Below are 23,754 nucleotides of genomic sequence, written 5' to 3'. Positions count from 1 at the left end.
CAGCAGGGCAGGAGGATGGGGGGGGGTTGGAGAGCAACCCCGGGCGGGGCAGGAGGGTTGGCGTGTTGGGGGCGGAGGGGTTGGAGAGCAGCCCGGGCCGGGGAGAGGGATTGGCGTGTTGGGGGGGAGGGGGGATTGTAGCCCCCAGCAGGGCAGGAGGATGGGGGGGGGTTGGAGAGCAACCCCGGGCGGGGCAGGAGGGTTGGCGTGTTGGGGGCGGAGGGGTTGGAGAGCAGCCCGGGCCGGGGAGAGGGATTGGCGTGTTGGGGGGGAGGGGGGATTGTAGCCCCCAGCAGGGCAGGAGGATGGGGGGGGGTTGGAGAGCAACCCCGGGCGGGGCAGGAGGGTTGGCGTGTTGGGGGCGGAGGGGTTGGAGAGCAGCCCGGGCCGGGGAGAGGGATTGGCGTGTTGGGGGGGAGGGGGGATTGTAGCCCCCAGCAGGGCAGGAGGATGGGGGGGGTTGGAGAGCAACCCCGGGCGGAGCCGGGGGATTGGGGGTCGGGGGGTGGAGAGCAGCCCCTGGCGGGGCAGGGTCCGAGTCTGCGGGTCACCGCGCTCTGGCTCAGAGTCAGGGGGCAGAGGAGGGACGCGAGCCCGGCGGTGGGTCCGCCTGCAGGTGGGAAGGGGTGAGCGGGTCCTGCGGCGGGGCGTCCCCTCCCCGGCTCGCCGTCAACCCTCGCCCCTCACCTGCCGGCCGGGCGGGCTCCGGCCGCGCTCTCCGCCGAGCCGTCGCGGTCCAGGGCGCAGGCGGCGCTGAGCGCCGCAGCCAGCAGCTCCATGTGAGGCTGTGACAGCGGCGGCGAGTCCGGCTCCGAGCGGCGGCTGCCGAGCGACTCTGCAGGCGGAGCGGGGCTGGGGGAGGCCGGGCGGTTGCCACGGCAACGGGGGTAGGAAGGCAGCAGCCTGCGCGGGAGGGTGATAGAGACCTGCAGCGTGCGCGGGGGAGGGACCCCCGGCCCGGCTAGAGCCCCCGGGACACCGACCGCCCCCCTCAGACCCCCGGGACACCGACCGCCCCCCTCCCCCTGAGCCTCCTGGACACCAACCCCAGAGACCCCGGGAGACCAACCAGCCCCCCAGAGCTCCCTGGCCTAGCTAGAGTCCCCGGGAGATGGACCGGCCTGTCCTGAGCCACCTGAAGATAACCTGGCTCTCCCCAGAGCCCCTCACCCCACGGCCTGGCTAGAACCCCCGGGAGATGGACTGGGCCCCCAGATGCCCCATGGCCTAACTAGAGCCCCCAGGAGATGGACCATCCAGGAGAGAGCTGCACTCCCCCAACAGCCCCTCCCCAGCTAGAGACCTACACCCCCCTGATAGGTGGCACCTGTCCAGATAGAGCCTCTCACAGCTGCACCCCTTTCACAGAAGCACCCTTGAGAGAGCTCTCCTCAGAGCCCACTGCCCTGGGTACATCACCCAGAGGCAGACATGCCCCCCCGCCACACACACACATTCCAGCAGCCACCACCCCTATCCCCAGCCAGAGCTCAGAGACATGTGCACCCAGCCACCCCTTACTGCCTCCAGCCCAGCACACACACAGAGGACCTCTCCCTAGCCCCTTAAACCCAGAGCACAGGTCTTCTCCCCCCCTCCCCCCACACACAGAGGTGTCCCCTACCCCTTGCCTCCTTCAGTTTGGGGCACAGAACCCCCCTCTCCCACTTCGTCTGCACGTCACTGCCCTGGAGCAGAGTGTGTGTTTTGGAGGGGAAGTGTGGCGTTTTTGGATTACTCCCGGATTTGGTGCATATTGTGCATTACTTCTACTGAAAGCAAATTCTGAGATGGAGGACAACTGGAACTCGGAATAATTCCCTCCTCCAGTCTCCCCTCAGAGGGACTTTCTCTCAAATCCAAATTACTACACAGAACAATTAGCTTCCTCCCCAATACAGGGGATTTTGCACCTTCATCCTTCCACCCCCCTCTCTACCTAAGAATTGTCAGCTCTACAGGGATTTTTTTTTTTGTGCTCATACAATAAATATCAATATTTTCAGCACTCTAAAATCTGTCTTCATTCAGGTAATCTTTATGCTGCCTCAGGGATGACTCCGCTTGAACTTTGGCATCCAGTCACACCCCTCTGATCAGTCTGAAAACTTGTGGACAGGCTGGGTGCTGCTCTGCTACAATTTGCTAACTCCCAGGAAAAAAAGGTAATTCATGCCAAATAAAATCTGAGGATTTAAACAGGAAATTCTCAGCTAAATTTCCCAGACAAACCTTAATTTACCCTTTTGCATATATAAATATGGCTTTTTTCAATATATAATCATACAATTTAGGCAATAATAATGAAATCCGTATGTGGGTCTCAAGGTATAGACAAAAGCAGCTTTTTTTTCTCTATTATACTGTATTATTTGCTAAATAATGCAACAGGATAATTTGGCCCAACCTCTTTCAGTTACACTGGTATAAATCCAGAGAAACTCAACTGATTTTAATGGACACCATCTGGGTTTACAATGGTTGTCACACACATCCCTGGTAGAGCCCCTTTTGGCTGGAAACTCCAGGCTGCTGTGTTGAGGAGGGGACCCAAAACACTAGATTCATGTGCTCTTAAACTTCCCTTGGGCAGAAAAGGTTATAGCCCTTGGCATTTTTAGCACATTTCCTGAGCACAGGCGGGCTGTTACCACTTTATGGAAATGGGATTACAAAGCCTAGCTTCCCTCAGCCCCCAGGACCAACAGTGACCCACTCCCAGACTCGCTTAAGTACACCCTTTCCCAGAGTTCCATCCATGGTCGCTCTATGTTTAGTTTAACTCTTGAGGGGCACATATTGGTGAAGCAAATCAACACACAGATAGACTTCAGAAAGTTTTCCAAACACAATTACTCTTTATCTCTCTTGCAATATTTAAGTAAAGATGTAGACAAACAATAAAACACCTATGTGTATTTCCCTACCCCAGTTTCTTCACCAGTCTTGAGCATTCTTTGGGCTTCAGGATGCCCCCTTGCACACAGTTTCTCTCAACCATGGTGTCTCTCTCACCTGTGCCCCAGTTTCTTTCTTTCTGGCTGATCCCTCAATTAAACAAGCCCACACTGCTATGAAAGCCTTAAGCATGTTTCTCTCCTGCGCAAGCTTTCTGTGTGACTCAGGGCGTCACCCTACTTACCCAGTCTCTGTAGTTTTAAAGGCTAGTTCTTTTTCCTCCTGTTTGGGTGAAATATTCCACCCAGAAAATCCTAGCTCTGTAGGCAAACTTGGTTGAACTGGTTTCCAATCCTCCCTCAGGTAACCTTTCTTAGCATACACATTGTTTGGGCAGAGCTCAGTGGTTAAAGTTAACTGCTCTCCTTTGTCCCTAGTCTGGGCCTTATGTAACACAGACCTGACAGCACCTGGCTAACTCCACATCCATGATACAGCAATTTCATAATACCAGTCAGAACTCATAAATTGTACATACACGGATTTCCTAAATCATCACAACCAGTGTTACTGAAGAATTTGGCCTTTTGTGAGGGTTTGCTGGGAGAGGTTAACAGCTGCTAGTGGTCACAGAGGGTTTTGATAACTCAAACGGGGATCATGGGATAGTCATTGCATTTGACAGCTAAAAGGAAAAGTCCGGGGCTTATCACAATGGGAAGTTTGAGAATTGGAAGGGGGGTCTGTGTTTTGTCACATCTGTGAATATGATGGAGTGAGGAGTGTTTGAGACCAGAAGTGGGGGGCAGGCATTTGTTACGAGTTAGAGGGTCAATATGATAGGAAAGCTGGGTGATACAGCACTTACCAGTCATAGAGGGATCTGGGGGACAGACAACTGTGAGGAGGGCCAAAGGCTTGGAAATGGGGTAAAGTGGTCAAGAGCACTGGTTGCAATGAGGCTTGTTTATCTGATCAGTGGATACTGATTGAAAGCTGAGCCCTTGTCATCGAGGTAAGAGTATTGGAAGAGTTGATAGCTGTGTGTGTGTGTGGGGGGGGGGGGTGTCAGAGAATTGATACTTACATGGGAGGGCAATCACTTTAATGAGCCTGTTCCTGGTAGAGGGGCTGCCTATTCTTCACTCCTGCCTTAAGAGAAGGGCCAAGAGTGAGGTAGTTCTTCCTAAACCCATATCTACCAATCTATCTACCACAGCAGCTATCTGCTATCTACCAGAGCAGCAAAATGCATGAAGTTTTACCAATTGTGCTAAAATGAACACAGTATTAAATATGGGTTTCAGAGTAGCAGCCGTGTTAGTCTGTATTTGCAAAAAGAAAAGGAGTACTTGTGGCACCTTAGAAACTAACAAATTTATTCGAGCATAAGCTTTCGTGAGCTACAGCTCACTTCATCGGATGCATTCAGTGCCACTTTGAAAATATATGAAATATAACTTTCATGGGCACCTATTTAGATACATCTCACAAGAAACTGATGCATGTTAAAAGGTTAATGAATTTAACTTTAATAACTTTTGTGCTAGTATTTCTAAACCAAATATTTTAACAGTTAGTTCTTATATTGCATTTTTTCTCTGTAGATCTGAAAACTTTGTACAAAGGTTGGAAAGTATTATCTCCATTTTACAGATGAGGAGATTGAGTTACTACTGAGAAGTATAATATAAGATGCTCAAAATTGCAGCAAGTCAGTGGCAGAGTCAGGAGAAGAACCTAGATATCCTGACCCCTATTTTGCTGGGCCACCCTCTCAGGGGGTAAGTCTAAGACAAATCTGAACTTTTTAGAAACGTAAGCATTTTGGGTTATATGCAAAAATAGAAAACATATTTTTTTCCATAATCCTATAACTGCCTGTTAATTAAGACAGCCTGCATGTTTTTTCTTCAAACTTTCCACAAAAAACTCACCTTTGGGCTGAGATGAAAGCATGAAAAATATGCATCCACAATTTTTTTTAATTGAAAGCTATGAGGAGGTGAAAACAGGAGTTTAGAGAATGGAATGCTTTCTGTGACCATGGGAGGTCACTACTGTGATAATAAGGAACATCCCACATTTTAGTCCCATATAAACCTGTTCCATTTTTAAGCAGTGACAGGCTCATTTTTCTTCCCCTAGGAAGAATATTTTTATTTTTAAACTTTAATCTTTGAAAAGTGTTGCCCTTTCTTCCTTGCCAAATACACACCACGTACTCCTACTTCAGTCTCTAGATCTATAACTGAAGAGCTCCTTGTAATCAGCACAAGTGCTTAAGAAGCACACCAGAAGAAAGGGCTCCTCACACCCAGCAGGGGAGAGGAGTGGGAAAAAGAGAATCTAACTACTGGCATAACGTGCATTTTAAAAATGATGCATCAATCCTGCAAGCTGGTGAGCACCTCCTGTTAGGTGCTGGGTGCTTTCTGCTCTCACTGATGTCACAGCAGACACAAAGCAACTTGAAGACTGGGCTCTAAATTTAAAAAAAACAACACAGTTTCTCTTTAGGAATTATAGGGTTTTCTGAAGCACTCAGACACTGGGAATTATCCCCATGTGTGCCTCTCCTCCTTTCATTAGCCCTCTTGGCACTGGGAATGTTCAGTGTGGCTGTGCTAAGGAGAGGGAACGTGAGTTTGTGTGTATTTCTTCAAGGATGTAGGGAGTGGAGTGGTTGCCAAATGTCCTTAGCTTTAGCATAGTGTCCTTAGCTTTAGCATAGAGAAGATTTTAAATTTGGCTGACCTGGCCCATGGCTATATTAAAAATGTGATAGTTTACTGGAGTTCATAATTTGCCTATTTCAATAGTATAGTTATGGCTGGATTTTTATTCTAAACCCCTATTTTGAGGTGCTAATAGTTTTTCAAAGTAATTAACCCATTGGACTAACATTGCTCATGTATATTTTAAGCACAAAGGTGAATTTTATTGGAAAGCTTGACAAAAACCTCACTTGGCTGTTCCTGAGGATGGAAAAAAGAGGTTTTTATATGTATTTGTATTAATTTTTTTGCATTAATCTTCCTCCTACAGAAACTAAAAAGAAGAAACACAGAGCACCCAGACTAGCAGACCTTACTTGGTGGGGGGGACCCCCCCCCCACTGACTTCCAGTCAATGGGAGTATTGCATAGGTAAAGGGTACAAATGGGGTTCACACAAACAGCCCTGTTCAACCAAGGCCAGCTGACTCACAGGAGAAATGTGGGGTCAGTTATAACTTCCACTAAGGCTATACGTAGTCAAGTATGTTTCATGATTCAGTTAGACAGCATGCATCTGCTGAGCAGTGTTTTCTGCAATGATGAGTAGTACAAGCATAACTTCTATATTTTGGTAGAGTGTTTTGAGTGTTACATCAGGTCCTATATGTTATTTTTGCACAGGAATTCAGGCATCAGTTTCTATTTTTCACTTTGTTAATCACAGTCTCTAAAGATACCATCTGTGCACAATTTTCACTCCTGGGCCTTGTCTTTCTAGTGTGGGATCAATGGAACTCCCCAGTCCCTGAAGTTTTTTGGCCGCCACTTCCAACCACTATTCTTTGAACATTGAGTCCTTTGGTTCATTCTTGACCAAAGGAGTTCTATCTCTTCTGACTCTGCTTTGGCTCTGTGTCCCTGTGAGGTACCAACCCTGCACTGGGTCAACGGGGGTGACCACTCATGAGCCCAGGAGACCATACCCCCTTTCCCCTGCTGTGCGTGCTCCAGATGGAGGGGACAGATAAAAGGAGGCATCCCAGCTCAGTCAGGGCTGGTGGAGGAAGGATGTGTGCTGCAGGCTCCTGCAGCGGAACCATTGACTCTCTAGGTTGTTGGGACTGTGGACCCTGACTACGCTGTGGATGACTAGCAAACCACAGAGACTGATGGAGATGCCGAGCCACTGTCAGCTGAGGAGACGCCCGAGATGGGCTTTACGGTAGTAAGTGACCCAGGGAATGTGTTAGGAGCCAATGCCTGAACCCTTAATAGGCAGTTTAAGAACCTGGTGTGGTAGGGTGGGCCCAGGTTCCCCAAACTTCCCACCCTTGTCTGCAATTGCCACTAGGTGTGACTACTGGGGACTCTGGATATAGACTGAGTGTTTGCTCTGTCCCGCCCCAGGGGCTGCAGACTGATTGTTTGCTCTACCCTGCCCTGCCCTGAGGGTCAGAGCCCCAACTGCCATTGTTTGCTCTGGCCAGTAGGCCCAAAGGCTACAGACTACTTGTTTGCTCTGACTGCCAGGGGTCCTGAGCCCCTTGATCATGATTGCAACAGGGAATCCTGACAAACGTGTGACGGGTTTACCAACCCTGCACTGGACAAATAGGGGTGGCCCCCCACTCGACATGCCAAGCCCCCGGGACTGTCCCATTTCAGTTCTGTATTGCCTCGGGTATCCTTTGTATGGTGTCTCTGTCTTCCAGTTAGGTCTGATTATTATTTTAAAATTAGCAATCTTTGATTCTGTGTGTCCTTCGCACCACCCATTATTAAGGTTGTCTGACATTTCCTTTTATAAAATGCTGTTTTCAGTTGCTTATAATAACTTTTCCAAACTTTAACCATTTGGGCTGAAATTTTCCATTCTGTTGTCTGCCTTGGGCTGAATTTTTGTGGCAAATTTCAGCCAAAATGTTTCAGCTGTTTCTCAGAATGAGTCTAGGGGAAAAAAGAATTGTTTTGCCCATGTTAAAAAATTCTGGTTACCTTTTCTTTGAAAAATCCTTGTGCCCCCATGCTTTCGAGCAGGGATTTGAAATTTGGCAGGGAGATATACCTTTGTGTCAGTGATGTGCCTTTTGCTGTCCCCTGAAAATCCACCCAACTTTGGCCAATTTATAACCCTTTGAAAAATCCATTTTGTACATGCTCAGTAGAGACTTGTTCAAGCCTGACAGCTAAACTCCCTGATAACGTGGTCCACAGTGAGCAGGTTCCAGCCCAGGGCAGAGCAGGATTTCCCCTGTAATTGCAGCTGTCTGGGGTTGTGGGCTGTGCTGCCTATAGGCATCTAACTGAGAATAAGGAGATTGTTCTGTCCTTTGTTCTCAATTACACCCCTGCCAGACCCAGGGAATTTGGAGGAGAGAGTTGCCTAATAAGAATGCAGAGGGGACAAGAACTGGACTGGCAGGGGAAGAAGATTGGGGCAAGAGTTTATGGGAGTGGAGACTGGGGACTTGGATGTTGGTCAGATGGTTGGGAAGGGAAACAGACTGGGATTGGGAACGGGGGCAGAGACCGGGACTCGATGGACACAGGGACTGGGAGCTAGTAGGTCGGGGGGAGATTGAGATTGGATGAGAAGCTGTGTGGGAGCTGGGACTGAGAACCAGTGAGGTGGGGGGAAGGAGGTGAGGAAAGGAGAGATAGAAATGACAAGGATCCAGTGTCCAGGGCGAGAATTGGGATTGGCTGGGCAAAGAGACTGGGACCAGGAGCAGGGGATAATAGAGGACACAGATTGAATGAGGAGCGAGATTGGGGGCATGGCTACATTTGCAGATGTAGAGAGCTTTGAGTTAAACCCGCCTTCGGAGAGTGCAGTAGGGAAAGCACTGCAGTCTGTCCACACTGACAGCTGCAAGCGCACTGGCGTGGCCACATTTGCAGCACTTGCAGCAGCATTGGGAGCGGTGCATTATGGGCAGCTATACCACAGAGCACCTCTTCCCATTATGGCGCTGTGGCTTGTGGGAAGGGGGTGGGGGAGATGGGACATTCTGAGTCCTGTCCCAACGCCCCGTGATGCATCAGTTTGCATCCCAGCAATCCCTGTGCTTCCGTCCACATTTGGTACCATCTTTCAACATTTTTTTGTACTGCGCGCTCTGTCTTCCCTTTCAGTCTGCGGGAATGGAGCCCAAATTGCTCAGGAGTATGCTGACGAGTCTCACCAGCACATCATCTTTGGCAGTCGAGTTATTCCTTATAATCCGAAGTGACAGTGAGGGCTCCGACAATATCGACTCGAGTAACGCATATGACACAAGTTTGCTTGTGGCATTCACGGACATGCTCACCATCATGGAGCGCCGCTTTTGGGCTCGGGAAACAAGCACTGAGTGGTAGGATCACATCGTCATGCAAATCTGGGATGACAAGCAGTAGCTGCAGAACTTTCGGATGAGAAAAGCCACTTTCATGGGACTGTGTGATGAGCTTGCCCCCACCCTGCAGCACAAGGACATGAGATTGAGAGTTGCCCTGACAGTGGAGAAGCGGGTGGCTATTGCAATCTGGAAGCTGGCAACTCCAGACAGCTACTGATCGGTCGCTAACCAGTTTGGAGTGGGAAAGTCTATCACTGGAATCATGTTGATGCAAGTTTGCAGTGCTATTAATCACATCCTGCTCAGAAGAACCGTGACTCTGGGTAATGTGCATGACATTGTGACTGGCTTTGCACAAATGGGTTTCCCTAACTGCGGAGAGGCGATAGATGGCATGCATATTCCAATTCTGGCATCAGCACACCTAGCCTCCGAGTGCGTTAATCAGAAGGGGTATTTCTCTATGGTTCTCCAGGCGCTTGTGGATCACTGTAGGTGTTTCATTGACATTAACGCAGGCTGGCCCTGAAAGGTGCATGATGCACGCATCTTTCGGAACACTGACCTGTTCAGGAAGCTGCAAGCTGGGACTTTTTTCCCAGACCAGAAGATCATGGTAGGGGAAGTCGAAATGCCCATTGTGATCCTTGGAGACATCGCTTACCCTTTAATGCTGTGGATCATGAAACCCTACAGAGGGAGCCTTGACAGCAGCAAGGAGCGGTTCAAGAGGCTGAGCTGGTGCAGAATGACATTGGAGTGTGCTTTTGGCCATTTAAAGGGTTGCTGGCACTCTCTGTATGGGAAGCTGGACCTGGCTGATGACAGTATCCCCGTGGTTATGTCCGCGTGCTGTACCTTCCATAACATTTGTGAAGGGAAGGGTGAACGATTCACTCAGGCATGGAACTCTGAGGGTCAACAACACCTGGAGGCTGAATTTGAACAGCCAGAGAGCAGGGCTATTAGAGGGACCCAGTGTGGGGCTGCAAGGATTAGAGATGCCTTGAGGGAGCAATTTGAGACTGAAAGCCACCAGTAATGTCTGGTGCCCTGCACGGGAGTGAAGTGCAGGGGTTCCAATGTTAGTAGGAATCTGTGTTTGCTACGCTGACTTGCAGTGCCTGTTTCTTTCCTGGGCTAAGGTATCTTTTACTTTATGCAATAATAAAGAATGTTTTAAAAGCCAAAAAATTCATTTATTGAAAAGAAACACAACTGCTTGGGAAACAGAAAGGGCAAGGGGGTGGGGTGGAGAACAGTACAATCACAGATTTGCCTATGTCCTGTTATCATACTCGGCCTTCCTGTCTGGAGTGCTGTGCAATGAGTGCTGCACTTCAGGATGGCTATACTGCATGGTGATGGGGTTTGAGTGCAGTGGGTAAGGGTCGTAGTTTTCAGGGCTGGGTGGTGAAGCTACAGGTGTTGGAGACAGCTGGTGGCGGTAAGAACCCGGATGTTGGGGAAAGTGGGTTGGAGGTAACATGGGGGCACAAGGGAAAGAGTTTTTGGAAAAGGGCTGCAGGGGGTGCGGGCTTGGTAATGCTCCGCCTCATGGCTATGAGCGCCTGGATAGAGTCCACTTGGTTCTCCATTATGCTTATCAGCCGATCCATGCTTTGCTGCTGGAGCACTGCGCTTTTGTGCCGGTGCTCCTCATTCTGCTAGCGGACCCTTCTTTCGCTATCCCGCCGCTCCTGCACTTTTTGATTTTCATTACCTGAATGCTGCATTACTTCTTTCTGATTCTTTGGAGTCTTTCAGTCAGTGATAACACAGATGGCTGAGATCTCAAGGTTGCATCTGTAAAGGCAAAATGCAACACTTAACAGAGGCAGCACTGTTCACATCAGACAGAGCAATGATTTCCCCGTACTTAAGGGCAAGCACAGTCTACACAATAGGATAATTTGCCTGTCCCAAAGCAAGCGCACATAACCCACAGGAGCCCCAAAATGGTGAGTAAGCACAGGGTCAAACGTAACTGATTGTTTCACGGCTGTACTGTCCTCTGGGTTTCTGTGCCGTGGGAAGAGCCAACAGTGGCAGGGGGCCCATGTACTGAACACTGTCCCCACATTTTCCACAGGAGTTCATCCTGGAAGATATCTCGCTGCTGCGGGTGACCTGGGAAGCAAGGGAGGGTCTTCTGCTGCAATGCGGCTTCCGCCCTGGCCTATATGCAGCTTCCCTGTGTGCAGCAATGGTCCTCCCGCCCCTCACACACAGTGGCGTGGACAAGTTAGCCTTAGTGGAACAAGGACCACAGTGGCTCTCCCAAAAAACCTGCGCAAACACATTGCCCAAGTTCTGGATGAGACCTTTGAAGAGATAACTGAGGCCAATTACCGCTATGTGAGAGAGCACATCAACGCCCTATTCCGCATCTAGGCATGCGTGCAGCCCTAACCCTCCTCGCCTCAAGAGCCCACACCGAACAACTTCCTTCCCAAAATAAAAGCTGCTTACTGGGAACCTCCTCTGGTGTTTGTCCTTCTCCAAGAACCAGCTGCCGTGACTGGCTACCTTCCTCCTGGCTTGAGAACAGCTCCTGGCTGCATGCATCTAGGGATGCCGGGGTGTCTTCTTCCGCCTCAGCACCCTTGCTCCTGCTTTGGTCCTCCTGCCTTGTTGCACTGGGCTCTGAAGTGTCCATGGTGATCCTCGGAATGGAGGTGGGGTCTCCCCCAAGTATTGCATCCAGCTCTTTGTAGACCTGGCAGCTCGTGGGGGCAGCACCGGAGTGGCGGTTTGCCTCACGGGCTTTGCGGTAGGCATTCTGCAGCTTCTTCACATTACTCCTGCACTGCAGTGCGTCCCGGTCATGGCCCCTTTCCATCATGTCCCTTGATATCTGCCCGAAGGTATCGTAATTCCTATGGCTGGAGCGCAGCTGGGACTGGACAGCTTCCTCCTCCCAAACACTGATGAGGTCCAGCACCTCGCCATTGCTCCATACCGGGGATTGCCTGGCGCGTGGAGGCATGGTCACCTGGAAAGATTTGCTGAGAGCACTCCACGCCTGGCTGAGCAAACAGGAAGGGGATTTTCAAAATTCCCAGAACATTTTAAGAGTGGGTCTGATGGTTGGTCACCTGAGGGCAGGGCAGTAGAGTTCAAAGTGATGACCAGAGTGGCTAGAACAGGCATTGAGGGACACTTCTAGAGGCCGATCAGAGCACACTAACAGACCAAGGCGTCCACACTGGTGCCGCAGCGCTCCAGCGGGGGTGCACAAAACGTTATTCCACTTGCCGAGGTGGAGTTCCAGGAGCACTCTAGCTGCGGAGTTAGAGAGCTCTACGTGCCTTTAATGTGCTCTAACTCGCAAGTGTAGCCAAGCCCTGGGAATGTGAGTGGGTGTGGGATGTGACTGGAAACCAAGGTGGAGAAGAGAGAGAGATTGGATGAGGAGCCAGGGGGTGGGACTGGAACTGGCTAAGCAAGGAAACTGGGGACAAACAGCTACAGGGTTATGTGGGGAAGGGGATTGGGAGTTGCCTGGCAACGAGAGTGATAGTTAAGGGGGGTGGCAGAAACTGGGATGGGGAGTCCCAAGAGGTCAGACTATGAATTGCTGAGGAAGGAGACTGGGACTGGGATGAGAAGCCTGAAAGGTAGATACTGGGACTGGCTAGGTGAAGTGAATGGGAGTAAGAGAAAGAGCCAGGTGGGGGTAGGACATGTCTCTGTGATGCAATAATATAGACCTGGAAGAAATTTTTTGGATGAAACTTTTGTTGCCAAAAAATGCAGATTTGGGTCAACAACAACCTTCTGCAAATTTGCGTCAAATTCGCCAAATTGTTTGTCAGTGGAAAAAATTTCCAAAAAAGTTAAAACATTTCAACTTTTTTATTTGAAATGACATTTTGTTTTGAATTTTACTACATTTTATTTAAAAGATTTAAAAAACAAAAACAAAACCTTGAAATGAATCATTTGAGGAAAATTTTTAAAAAAATTTGTTTTGGGTCATTCCAAAACAAAAAAATTTCAGTTCAGTTGCCAAATCTGAAAATAGGTTATTTACACAGCTCTAGTCATAGAATTTCTGACTTTTCAGTTTGCTTTCTTTAAAACCTTGGAAATTACCTGCAAACAATAAGAACAGTATTAAGGATGCAAAAGTCAAGCACTCAACAGTTAGGAAATGCCAGAATTAAGGTTGCCTGTGCAACTTTAATTTGGCCCCTTTGTGCATATGCATTCTGATAGTATTTAAATAACATGATCACATGCTAATTTTTCCATACCCCCTGGACCTGCCCTGGGGATGAGGCAGGGTTGAGTAGTAAAGGAGACTTGTCTGTAGGACCCCTGCTTCATTTGCTGCTGAAGTTGGAAGGTGTGTAGTGAATATAGCAGGAAGAGAAGGGATGATGTCAAGGTTACTGCCATTGAATTCTGCCATGGAGAATTGGTTTCTGTACTTGCCTGTGCCACAGTTCCTATCTGATGTTGGGCAAGTCACTTAAACCAAACTTTTCACTGATTGCATCGTCCTCATTTTCTGGGTGACTGACTGGATGCCCTGGGGCCTGATTTACAGAAGTGCTGCTCACTCACAGCCACAACTGAAGTCAATGGGAGCTGTGCTTTGAACCTATAAAGTTCTAACTGCTCTGATAAATCAGGTGCTAGGCACCCAAATCGGGAATCTAAAAGAAGTGAATACTTTGATCTGAATTTCTTTGTGTATGTTTCCCACCTGTTACATTGGGATAATAATATCCTCTCATCTCACGGGGTGTTGTGAAAACAAATTAATTAATATTTATAACAGGTTTCAGAGTAACAGCCGTGTTAGTCTGTATTCGCAAAAAGAAAAGGAGTACTTGTGGCACCTTAGAGACTAACCAATTTATTTGAGCATAAGCTTTCGTGAGCTACATCCGATGAAGTGAGCTGTAGCTCACGAAAGCTTATGCTCAAATAAATTGGTTAGTCTCTAAGGTGCCATAAGTACTCCTTTTCTTTTTAATATTCATGAGCAGTCAGCTACTATAGTAATGGGCATCATAGGCTCTCTGTCCATTGTCTGAACCTAGTGAAATAACCAAATCAGAGACCAGAAGACTACAGGAACAAGGAATTTCCACTTAGATTTACTCCAGGCATTCTGCTCTACTCAAGGCACCCAGAAAAAATGGAATAGGGGCCTGCAAGTTAAGAAAACAAATTCCACAAAAGTTTTCTCTGGGGAGATTTTGGACTGTATCCATATGCAACACTGACATTCCCATTGCTCTGAATAGCCGTAACTGCACATTATCCTGCCAAAATGTCTTGCTCTCACAATCTAGTTTTTTCTTTATTTACTGAAATGGGTTCTACTTTCTTTGCTCTTGCCAAACTCAAATATACTATCATTTTCAATAATCTTGGGCACTTCATCAGTTTGATAGCTGCTATGTGATCTGGGTTGCAGTTATCTTTGTGATAGTCCTCCCTCTTTACATGCTATCCTAAAAATCGAGATTAGCAGGAATACTTTTGCCAGCAGCCCTCAGATGTGGATACTGGGTATTGTGGGGGCATGGTAACACAGGACATTTTCTGTTGTGAGCCCTCATTTCTGAACCTAATTTTCTCTGTTGATCCAGCAAATCTTACTGTGATGGGTTGTATCTACCCTTCACTAGCTCAGCAAGGGTTAAGCATTCACTGTGGGCTCAGGGGGTCACGCCTTCTCACCCTTGCTGGGAATGCTCCAGCTGAAACCAGGATATAAAAGGAAGCAGCTCAGCTCAATCTGGACTGACTGAGGAAGAGAGCAGACACACGCTGCAGGTTCCAGCCAGGAAGCTACTTGAGCACCAGACTGCGGAGGCTAAAGATGACGAGTCCACTGAGGACCCGCAGTTGGCTGCAGAGACAGAGGGAGAAAGATGGCAGAGCTGCTGGAACTGGAATCACAGGAAGTGGCCCAGGGAACTTGTTTGTGGAGGTTGGAACCTGAACCTGAAACCAGGACTTGGATGCTGAAACAATTTGTATAGTGGGGATGCTGAGAGCCATTGAACCAAACTCTAAAGCCTGTATATGATTAAAATCACTTCAAGCCAAAGAGTGCGGGAGCATCCCCAGCACCCCTAGTTCCAGCACCTATGACCAGAACTACTGTTTGCATAGGGCCCCGGAGGTGGGACTCAATGGAATAGGGTGGACCCAGATCTCCTTACCTGCTGCTGTGCCTGCTGCTGGGTGCAGCAACTGCCCAAGATACTAGGTACCATTGCCTGAGACTGTGAACGTTAGGCACTACTGCCTGAGACCAAGGACTCTGGCTGCTAGGCCTCGCCACTCTGAGGACAAGGGCAGCCTCATGACTCTGGGAGGGAGAGCGCCTCTCAGTAGGAGTAGTGGGGTCAAAAATTGAACTAATTTTAAGATGGAGCTTGATATAGTTATGAATGCGATTATATGACAGGGTCGCTTGTGTTAGCAGGGCAACGGACTCAATAAGCCACGAGGTCCTTTCCAGATCTGTGTCCCTATGATTTTAAAGTGCTTTAAAAATTGTTGTTGTGCACTCGGAGATGGCCACATGTCAGTAGCAGGTGAAATGATTCTGTTTATATAGGTTTCTTTGTCTAGTCAGTCTGGGCTTGTTTCTATGAACACTTAGTGCGAAAATCCACCTAGCACTAGCCTGCTGGCCACTCAGTGTCCATGTGGAGCCTGCTAGTGCATACTAAAAGTTCCATAGTGCACTTTGATCTACCCTGCTTCGAAACAAGAGTAGATTGAAGTGCGCTGGGTAACTCTTAGTTCATGGCAGCATGGTCCATGTGGACAGTTAGTCTGTGATAGTCTAGTGCAGGGTAGATTTACACCCCAGTTTACCACAAACTCACTGCTTGTCTAGACAAGTTCTACATCTGCCATATAGACATAACCATGTGATGAACTATACTTATAATCTAAGTTCCCTCTAAGCTGCCAGTAGGATACAAAGAGCTGCGCAGGCACACAGCCACAGGGGCCTGAGGAGGGGAGCAAGTTGGGGGCATGAAGGGCTACTGCGCGCCTCTCCTCAGGCCCTGGAGCTGCTGCCAGCGGAGAGAAGCACCTCTCTCCTGGAGCTGCTGCTGGTGGGGAAAGGGCTGGGGGGAGTCCTCTGGCCCCAGCTCCAGGGCAGTCTGCACCCCAAACTTCTCATCCCCAGCCCCACCCCAAAACCCACATCCCCAGCTGGAGCCCTCACACCCTGAACCCCTCATCCCCGGCCCCACCCCAGAGCCTGCATCCTCAGCCACAGCCCTCACCCCCTGCACCCTAACCCTCTGCCCCAGCCCTGAGCTCTCTCCCACACTCCGAACCCCTTGGCTCCACCCCCACTACACATCACCTCCATATTGGTGCACATAACAAAATTCATTCCGCACATGGATATAAAAAATTAGAGGGAACATTGCTTATAATGTTCCTTTGACTCGCCTGCACTCTGTCGAGTAACCAGTTTCTCCAAGGATTGATCTAGCATGTAGCATCCCACATTTCTGAGCAGCTAAATAGATTCATAGACTTTCAGGCCAGAAGGGACCATTGTGATCATCTAGTCTGACCTCCTGCACACTTGCAGGCCGCAAAATCTCACCCACCCATTCCTGTAATAGACCCATAACCTCTGGCTGAGTTACTGACGTCCTCAAATTATGATTTAAAGACTTCAAGTTACAGAGAATCCACCATTTACTTTAGTTTAAACCAGCAAGTGACCCGTGCCCCATGCTGCAGAGGAAGGCAAAAAAAAACAACCCCAGGGTCTCTGCCAATCTGACCTGGGGGAAAATTCCTTCCCGACACCAAATATGGCTGTCAGTTGAACCCTGACCATGTCAGCAAGACCCACCAGCCAAACACCTGGGAAAGAATTCTCTGTAGTAGCTCAGAGCCCTCCCCATCTAATGCCCCTATCATGTCATTGTAGGCAACCTCACCATACCATCCCCTCCATAAACTTATCAAGCTCAAAGTCACACCATTTAAAAAAAATGCCTCAGAAATGTTTCCTCCTTTTCCCCCAAATAAGGAATTCCCTTCCTCTGTCCTCCCTGCAGCTTCCACAAAAGTTACATTGGCCCAAGGTTGAGTATGGGCAATATTCAGTCCTTCCCCAGTTGTAAGTTTAAGGTCTGATATTGTGTGACCATGCAACGTGCTACAAACAGGAGTTTTATTCTATTCAAAAGAAGCTTTCCACTTGCTTCTAGCTCTGTCAGATCCTGAAATATTAGATTTTAAAGTTATGGCCTTTTTATGTCTAGAAAAGCTACTTTTAGATATTTAAAATTTATTAGTTTTAATTTTCCATTCCCTGCAAGTATGTCCAGTTAAACTTGCTAGGCACTGAGGATGTACAGATGGAGGGATATGAAAAATATATATTTTAAAACATTTTAAAAAAATTGTATATTTTTTCTGTAAAAATATGGGACACATACATAAATCAGGGTGGTGCAGTTATAAAGGTTTTAGCAACATGTGTTTGGGATGACTTGCGTCAGTCTCTCATAGAGTCACCATGCGTGAGCGATGTGGCGCACCCAGAATCACGCCCCAACACACTTTGTATCATCTACATTATCATATATATTCTTTGTTGTGTGTGTGCCTGTGCACACAAACAAATGAGCTGATAATAGTCCATCTTTCAGACAGAGGTGGCTCTCTCCTCGTTAGCTACTGCAGTGCCTTTGACTATTCTGTTGGCTGAGGTCCAACAAACATAACTGATTACCTCAGCTAACCTTTCTCTCTCCAAATTGGAGGCTTCATATTCAGCATGAACAAAGAAATAATCTAGTTTAAGTATCTTGTTAGACTGGTAACCTTGTGATGAGATATATCAAGGTGAAATTTCACATTTTGTTACTTTTCCCATGTAGTTGGTGGCTCCTAATGTGTATCAAATTTCTAGATTCAAGCTCAATGGGAAAATGGAAGGTAGTAGTATCATTACACCATTACAAGAATCTATTAAATTACATTTTTATGATTCTATTGATATCTAGGGCTGGAAGGGACCTCAAGAAGTCAACTAGTTCAGCCTCCTGCGCTGAGGAAGGACCAAGTGTACCTAGAGTCTAGACCACCCTTGACAGGTGTTTAACGTGTTCTTAAAAACCTCCAATGACAGGGATTTCACAACCTCCCTTGGAAGCCTATTCTAGTGCTTATAACTGGAAAGCTTTTCCTAATATCTAACTTAAAACTCCTTTACTGCAGATTAAGCCCATTGCTTCTTATCCTACCTTCAATCGTTCTCCATGTCCATTGATCATCATCCTCTGTATAGCAGCCCTTAACATATTTGAAGTCTATCAGGTCCCCGCTCAGTCTTCTTTTCTTAAGAATATATATGCCCAGTTATTTTTTATCCTTTCCTCAGAGGTCAAGTTTCCTAAACCTTTTATAATTTTTGTAGCTATCCTCTGGACTCACTCCAGGTTGTCCACGTCTTTCTTAAAGTGTGGTGCCCAGAACTGGACAGTACTCCATCTGAGGCCTCACCAGTGCTAAATAGGAGCAGGACAATTACCTCCCGTGTCTCACGTACAACAATGTTGTTAATACACCCCAGAATTATATTAGCTTTTTTCATAACTGCATTACATTTTTGACTCCTAGTCAATTTGTGATCCACTGTAACTCCCGGATCCTTTTCAGCAGTACTGCCGCCTAGCCAGTTATTGCCTTTTTTGCATTTGTGTGCATTTGCATTTTCCACCTAAGTGTAGTACTTTCCATTTGTTTTTACTGAATTTTACCTTGTTGATTTCAGACCCAATTCTCCAACTTGTTAAGGACTGTGTAGTGAGGCAGAGTGGGGTATTACTGAGTGCTGCCAACCAAGTGCGGGGGCGGGACAGGAAGTATAAGAATAGGGCCCTGCAGCTCAGTAGAGCCCAGACCAGGGATGGAGGCAGAAAGCCATGCAGGGAGCTGAGCCCTCAACAAAGCTCACGACTTGCCATGTGGAGAAAAGGAAACCCACTGCCCCAGGAGACAGCAGACCCTGGGGAGAGACCAGACCACTGCCTGACTGAGAGCCAGATCCCAGCAGTGACAGAGCAGTGACAGCAGGAACTGGTAAGAAGTAGCTCAGCAAAACCAGATTTTGGTCCAGTTGTGCTGCTGGGACATGAGGCAACAACCACATGTTTCCCCACCAGCCCAGTGGCGTGATCACCTGCCACTGCTAGGTCCCTGGGCTGAGACCCGCTGGAGCCTGGATCCTCCTAACCCCAGCCGCATGCACGGGGCTGGCAGCACACTAACGTTTAGGTCAGTAGGCCAGCGACATTGACTGTCTAATTCTTGCTGTCCGCCCCAGCCAGGAGGCAGAGGGCCATAGAGTGATGAAGTGCTTTGCCTGCACCCAGAGGGCTGGAGCCCTAGTCTCTGCTGTGTACCCTAGCCAGGAGGCTGGGGTTACAAGCTGACTGATGGTGTGTCGATTCCTCTTTTTTGCAGACCTGAACTGATATCTGGGTGATTGTGTGGCCTCAAGGTAGAATGGCTGACAGACATAACTCCCTGATGCTGCTAAGAGAGGATGCCTTAACCCCAAGAGGGAGGGCAGTTACAGTCATTTTGAATTCTAAATCTGTCCTCCAAAGTTCTTGCAACCCTTCCCAGCTTGGTGTCATCTACAAATTTTATAAGCACTTTCTCCACTCCATTATCCAAGTCATTAATGAAAATATTGGATAGTATTAGACCCAGGACTGACTTGACTGACTTCTGTTGGAGCCCACCAGATACATTTTCCCAGTTTTACAGTAGACCATTGATAACTACTTTTTGAGTACAGTCTTTCAAACAGTCGTGCACCCACCTTATAGTAATTTCATATAGACCACATTTCCCTAATTTGCTTATGAGACTGTCATGTGGGACACTGTCAAAACACTTACTAAAATCAAGACAGATCATGTTTACAGTTTCCCCCCATCCACTAGGCCAGTAACACTGTGAAAGAAGGAAATTAGGTTGGTCTGGCATGATTTGTTTGTTCTTGACAAATCAATAATGGCTATTCCTTATAACCCTATTATCCTCTAGATGCTTTTGAACTGATTGTTTAATTTGGTCCAGTGTCTTTCCAGGTATTGAAAGGTATTGAAAGACTAGGTTGACTAGTCTATAATTCCCTGGATCCTCTTAGTTCCCCCTTTTAAAGATAGATGCAGTGTTTTTCCTTCTCTAGTCTTCTGGGACCTCAACTGTCCTCCAGGAGTTCTCAAAGCTAAGAGCTAACTATTCCAATATTGCTTCAGCTAGTTCCTTAAGAACCCTAGGATGAATTTCATTAGGTCCTGCTGACTTGAATACAACTAAGTTATCTAAATATTCATTAACCAATTCTTTCCCTATTTTGCTTTGTGTTCCCTCCCCCTTGTTGTTACTATTAATTCTATTTAGTATCTGGTCAGCATCTTATTAGCTGATGATAAAGGAAAGATGCAAACTAGATGGCTCTCATCTTCAAATAACTGCTCTGTCTGCCAGTCTACTTATGGGATGCTCATGTAGAGGCTGATATTTGAAAAGATTGTGTGAAGGGGAACCCAGATGGAGGTAGCTTCAGGCAATGCTGTTTGATCAGCACCACAACTATCTTCAGCTGAAGAGCTGTGCTAGTGTCCACAACAGCAAACTATGGGGAGGAGAGAAGCATCTGGTGCTTTTGTTTAGTACAGCTCCCTCTGGTACCATGGCAGTGGGTACCAAAGAGAACAGGAAGCAGTACCAGAAGGAGCTGAGCTCTGTAATGTCCAGGGGAAAGCCAAAAGAGTGGATAGTATGGGGCTTATAGCAAAAGGGCCTGAAGTTCTACTCCTTACAAGGCTAGTGATTGAGAGGAAGCAAAGAGAGTTTGGCAGGGACTGTGGGTAGGAGAGTACTGAGGGGAGGCTGGGGAGAACTAGGGGGAGCTAGTAAGTGCTCAGGAAGAATTATAGGTAGACGAGAGCTTGAGAAGGGCGCAGAATGGGGTAGCTGAGGAGGTTAATGATCCGAATGGGAGGGCCAGATGGCAAACCTTGGTCCTTCTGTGAGGACTGCTCTTGTTTTGTGAGCCTCTTCTAGTTCAGTATGGTAACTCATGTTTCTGTGTAGTCTCCCTCCTCTATGTGTTAAGTACACTGGAATAGAAGAAACCCACAGTGTAGGGTGACCAGATGTCCCGATTTTATAGGGACAGTCCCGATATTTGGGGATTTTTTCTTATATAGGCTCCTATTACCCCTTACCCTGATTTTTCACACTTGCTATATGGTCACTCTACCTCAGTGTAACACTAAATATATCTGAGGAAACTTGAAACATTGTAGGATTTATGTAATTTAGTGTTTCCAAAAGTCAGCGTGACACAAGAACCCCTGAATGCTGACTGGCAAAGGGGTTACAGGAATATTCAGGTTCTGGTATGTACATTCGAGTTCACCAAAGAATGTCATGTGGGCTCTTAAATGAAAGCCAATGTCAAACTGGACCTTAATATCCTTGTGAAATGTATATACGGATACTATGTAAGGAGTTATGTATGTAAATTGAAAATATATTTTAAAGTCTGTATCAAGGTAGTAGTCACCAGCAAAGATGAAAAATAGATGGGAAGGAATGTGTAGCTCTGTGTCGGGATGTAAATTAAGCATTGTAAGCTAACAAAATGGATGCCTAGTTACATACATATTCAACAAGAAAGGAGCACACAGGAAAAAACAAGCTAGAGGGGTGGAGGGAGGTATTCTGGCTGTGTACAAAGACAATAAACTTTGGGGGTATATCTAAGAGGGGAAATAAGACACCCCCTCATCCTGCACTTACGGAGTCAATGGACAGTATATTTGATTCATGAAAACAGGATCTCAGCCAACCTTGCTTGAAAGCTGCAGAGAACTTTGAGGTTAACCTGTTAGTTTAGTGTTTAGAAAGCATGTTATGGTTTTGTTTTGTATGTAACCATTTGTTTCTAATATTCTTAGTCACTATCACTTGAATCTTTGACAATAAACTTACTCTGGTTTTCACTATAAATATATTTCAGTGCTGTGGAGTTAAGTACAGTGCTGATCCTGATTTGAATCTTACAAGTTGGTGTGCATACTGTTCCTTTGGGGACAGAAGGCCTGGTATTTCTGTAAGCAGTCAGTGTCGGGGCTGCATATCACAAGGGAATGCTTCAAAGGGATTGGGGTGCACCTATTATTAAACTGCAAGGCAAAGCGCTAGCATAGCCCGGAGGAGTGTTTGAGTGGCTAACAGACTGGTGATATTAGGGAGCTGATACCCAGCTAAGCACAAGCAAGACTCCCTCATGCTGGAGGTAGGGGGTAACAAGGTAACTCTCAGTTCTGGGTACCCCGCAAACCATCACTGTCAGTGTTTGTGAACAGTAAACCATTCTTATTATTTTACTTTTTATTAACCATTTTTGTAGCACAATTTGCTATGCTTTGAATGAGATATAATAGCAAGGTCTTTGCTACTTGTGGTTATTAAGAATCCCAGAACAGGGTGTTAAGGCCAACGTCCTGTCCAAATAAGGTCAGATAAATAGGTTCTTTGTACTGTATCTGTACCAAATTTTCCCCTGTGATTTCAACTGGCTATAGGATTCCTGCTCACGTCCTTTCCCAAATAATAATGTTGTGTTTCTGTGTGCTGTGAAATAGCTGCCATGGTTGTAAATTCCACACACATTCCTTGATAAATCTGCAGACTTTGGTTATTTTAATCCATGTTTAAAAAAAACCCCACCCTTGTGCCTGCCCAGCCTCAGTGCTGACACAGATGCTGCAGTGTTGATGTCACTGCTCAAAGTGACAAGAAAGCAGCCCCCTGTATCTGGTGCTGCATCCCCCAAGGCACCTTATGGGGCTATGTAACTACACCAGTGGGAAGCGTCCCTGCTATCCAGGCCCACAGCCTCCTTCTCCCAGATAAACCTTAGCTGACGGGCACCAACTTCATACTAGGTATGAGATGTCCTACACTTCCCTATACTGTACATGACATTAGGCTTCTTAGCTAGCTCTTTTCCAAAGTAAAATGGTAAGAATAGTGATGCTTGGAGATAACAATGATAGCCCCAGATTCTTGTAGTTATTCCACCATGAATATTTCCAGTGGTGCTCCTGTAAATTACACCTGTTTTTATGGAAGGGAAGCTAAGGACAGGGGCTCAGTTTAGGAGCTTAAACTCTGGTCTTATTCTCTATGCCAAATCTCTCTGCCCAATTGCAGTAGATATGATCCTTCCTCAGCACCGTCACACTGCCTGCTTTCTGTAGACACATGACTTGTAACCTGTACTGACCTGTCAGGCTCTGCAAGCCTCAGCATATGAAATATGGTTCACAGCAAGGTTCAATTGTTCTTGACTCCCGAGTTAGGATCATAATTTGCATGCTTTATAGTTGCATAACTGGCAGTGTCAGGACGTCAGAGGCTGACAGCCAGGATTACGCCAGTGGGAGAGGAAAAGGAAGGCAGATGGGTTTAACACTCCAGCATACTGCAGCTGTCTGATTTCAAGTGCTCGGTTTAATACCAAAGAACACCCAGTGCCAGCCAGGACATTTTACTTTATTTAAATATGATTTCACTGATTTATTTGTTAGGCATTAAAACTCTCTATTGGAGTCCTTGTCCTAGGTAATGTTGTTGGAAAACATCTTTCATTGATACTCATTTGCCCATAAGTGGCACCACACAACCCGGTGTAATGCACCTGGTATTTAAGTCTCAGGGCTTGATTCTTGACAGTGTAGGCTTGG

General features: G+C 47.2%; 2 protein-coding genes and 1 long non-coding RNA gene across 3 annotated transcripts in view; 1 reads left to right on the top strand and 2 right to left on the bottom strand.

Annotated features, from left to right (window-relative positions):
- Window positions 1-23,754, bottom strand: part of NGEF (neuronal guanine nucleotide exchange factor) — a 106,903-nt gene that overhangs the window by 49,860 nt on the left and 33,289 nt on the right. The window contains exon 4 of the mRNA XM_073360196.2: window positions 688-903. Within this exon, the coding sequence (XP_073216297.1) occupies window positions 688-903 (216 nt within the window). The remainder of the gene's footprint in view (window positions 1-687; window positions 904-23,754) is intronic.
- On the top strand, window positions 694-10,153 carry LOC144930831 (uncharacterized). Its single transcript, XR_013636234.1, has 5 exons — window positions 694-887; window positions 2,032-2,165; window positions 4,506-4,682; window positions 6,397-6,843; window positions 8,754-10,153. It is a non-coding gene; the product is annotated as an uncharacterized LOC144930831 (long non-coding RNA).
- LOC140917409 (zinc finger protein with KRAB and SCAN domains 2-like) lies at window positions 10,203-11,982 on the bottom strand. Its single transcript, XM_073360200.2, has 2 exons — window positions 11,432-11,982; window positions 10,203-10,765 (listed from the first exon to the last, which is right to left on the bottom strand). Exons 1-2 carry the CDS (start codon window positions 11,946-11,948, stop codon window positions 10,695-10,697), a joined length of 588 nt encoding a protein of 195 aa, XP_073216301.2. The 5' UTR covers window positions 11,949-11,982; the 3' UTR covers window positions 10,203-10,694.

The sequence above is a fragment of the Lepidochelys kempii genome, chromosome 9, assembly GCF_965140285.1.
Source record: "Lepidochelys kempii isolate rLepKem1 chromosome 9, rLepKem1.hap1, whole genome shotgun sequence".
Classification (NCBI taxonomy): Eukaryota; Metazoa; Chordata; order Testudines; family Cheloniidae; genus Lepidochelys; species Lepidochelys kempii.
The sequence above is the reverse complement of the archived record's forward strand: the minus strand, read 5'-3'. Positions and strand labels throughout refer to the sequence as shown.

Bases quoted from the DNA above. Each gene is read 5' to 3' on its own strand.
- LOC140917409 (XM_073360200.2), bottom strand. From the start codon at position 11,948: ATGCCTCCACGCGCCAGGCAATCCCCGGTATGGAGCAATGGCGAGGTG. The intron at 10,766-11,431 runs GTAAGCAGCTTT...TTGCCTTTACAG, and splicing joins AACACCAGAGGAGGTTCCCA to ATGCAACCTTGAGATCTCAG.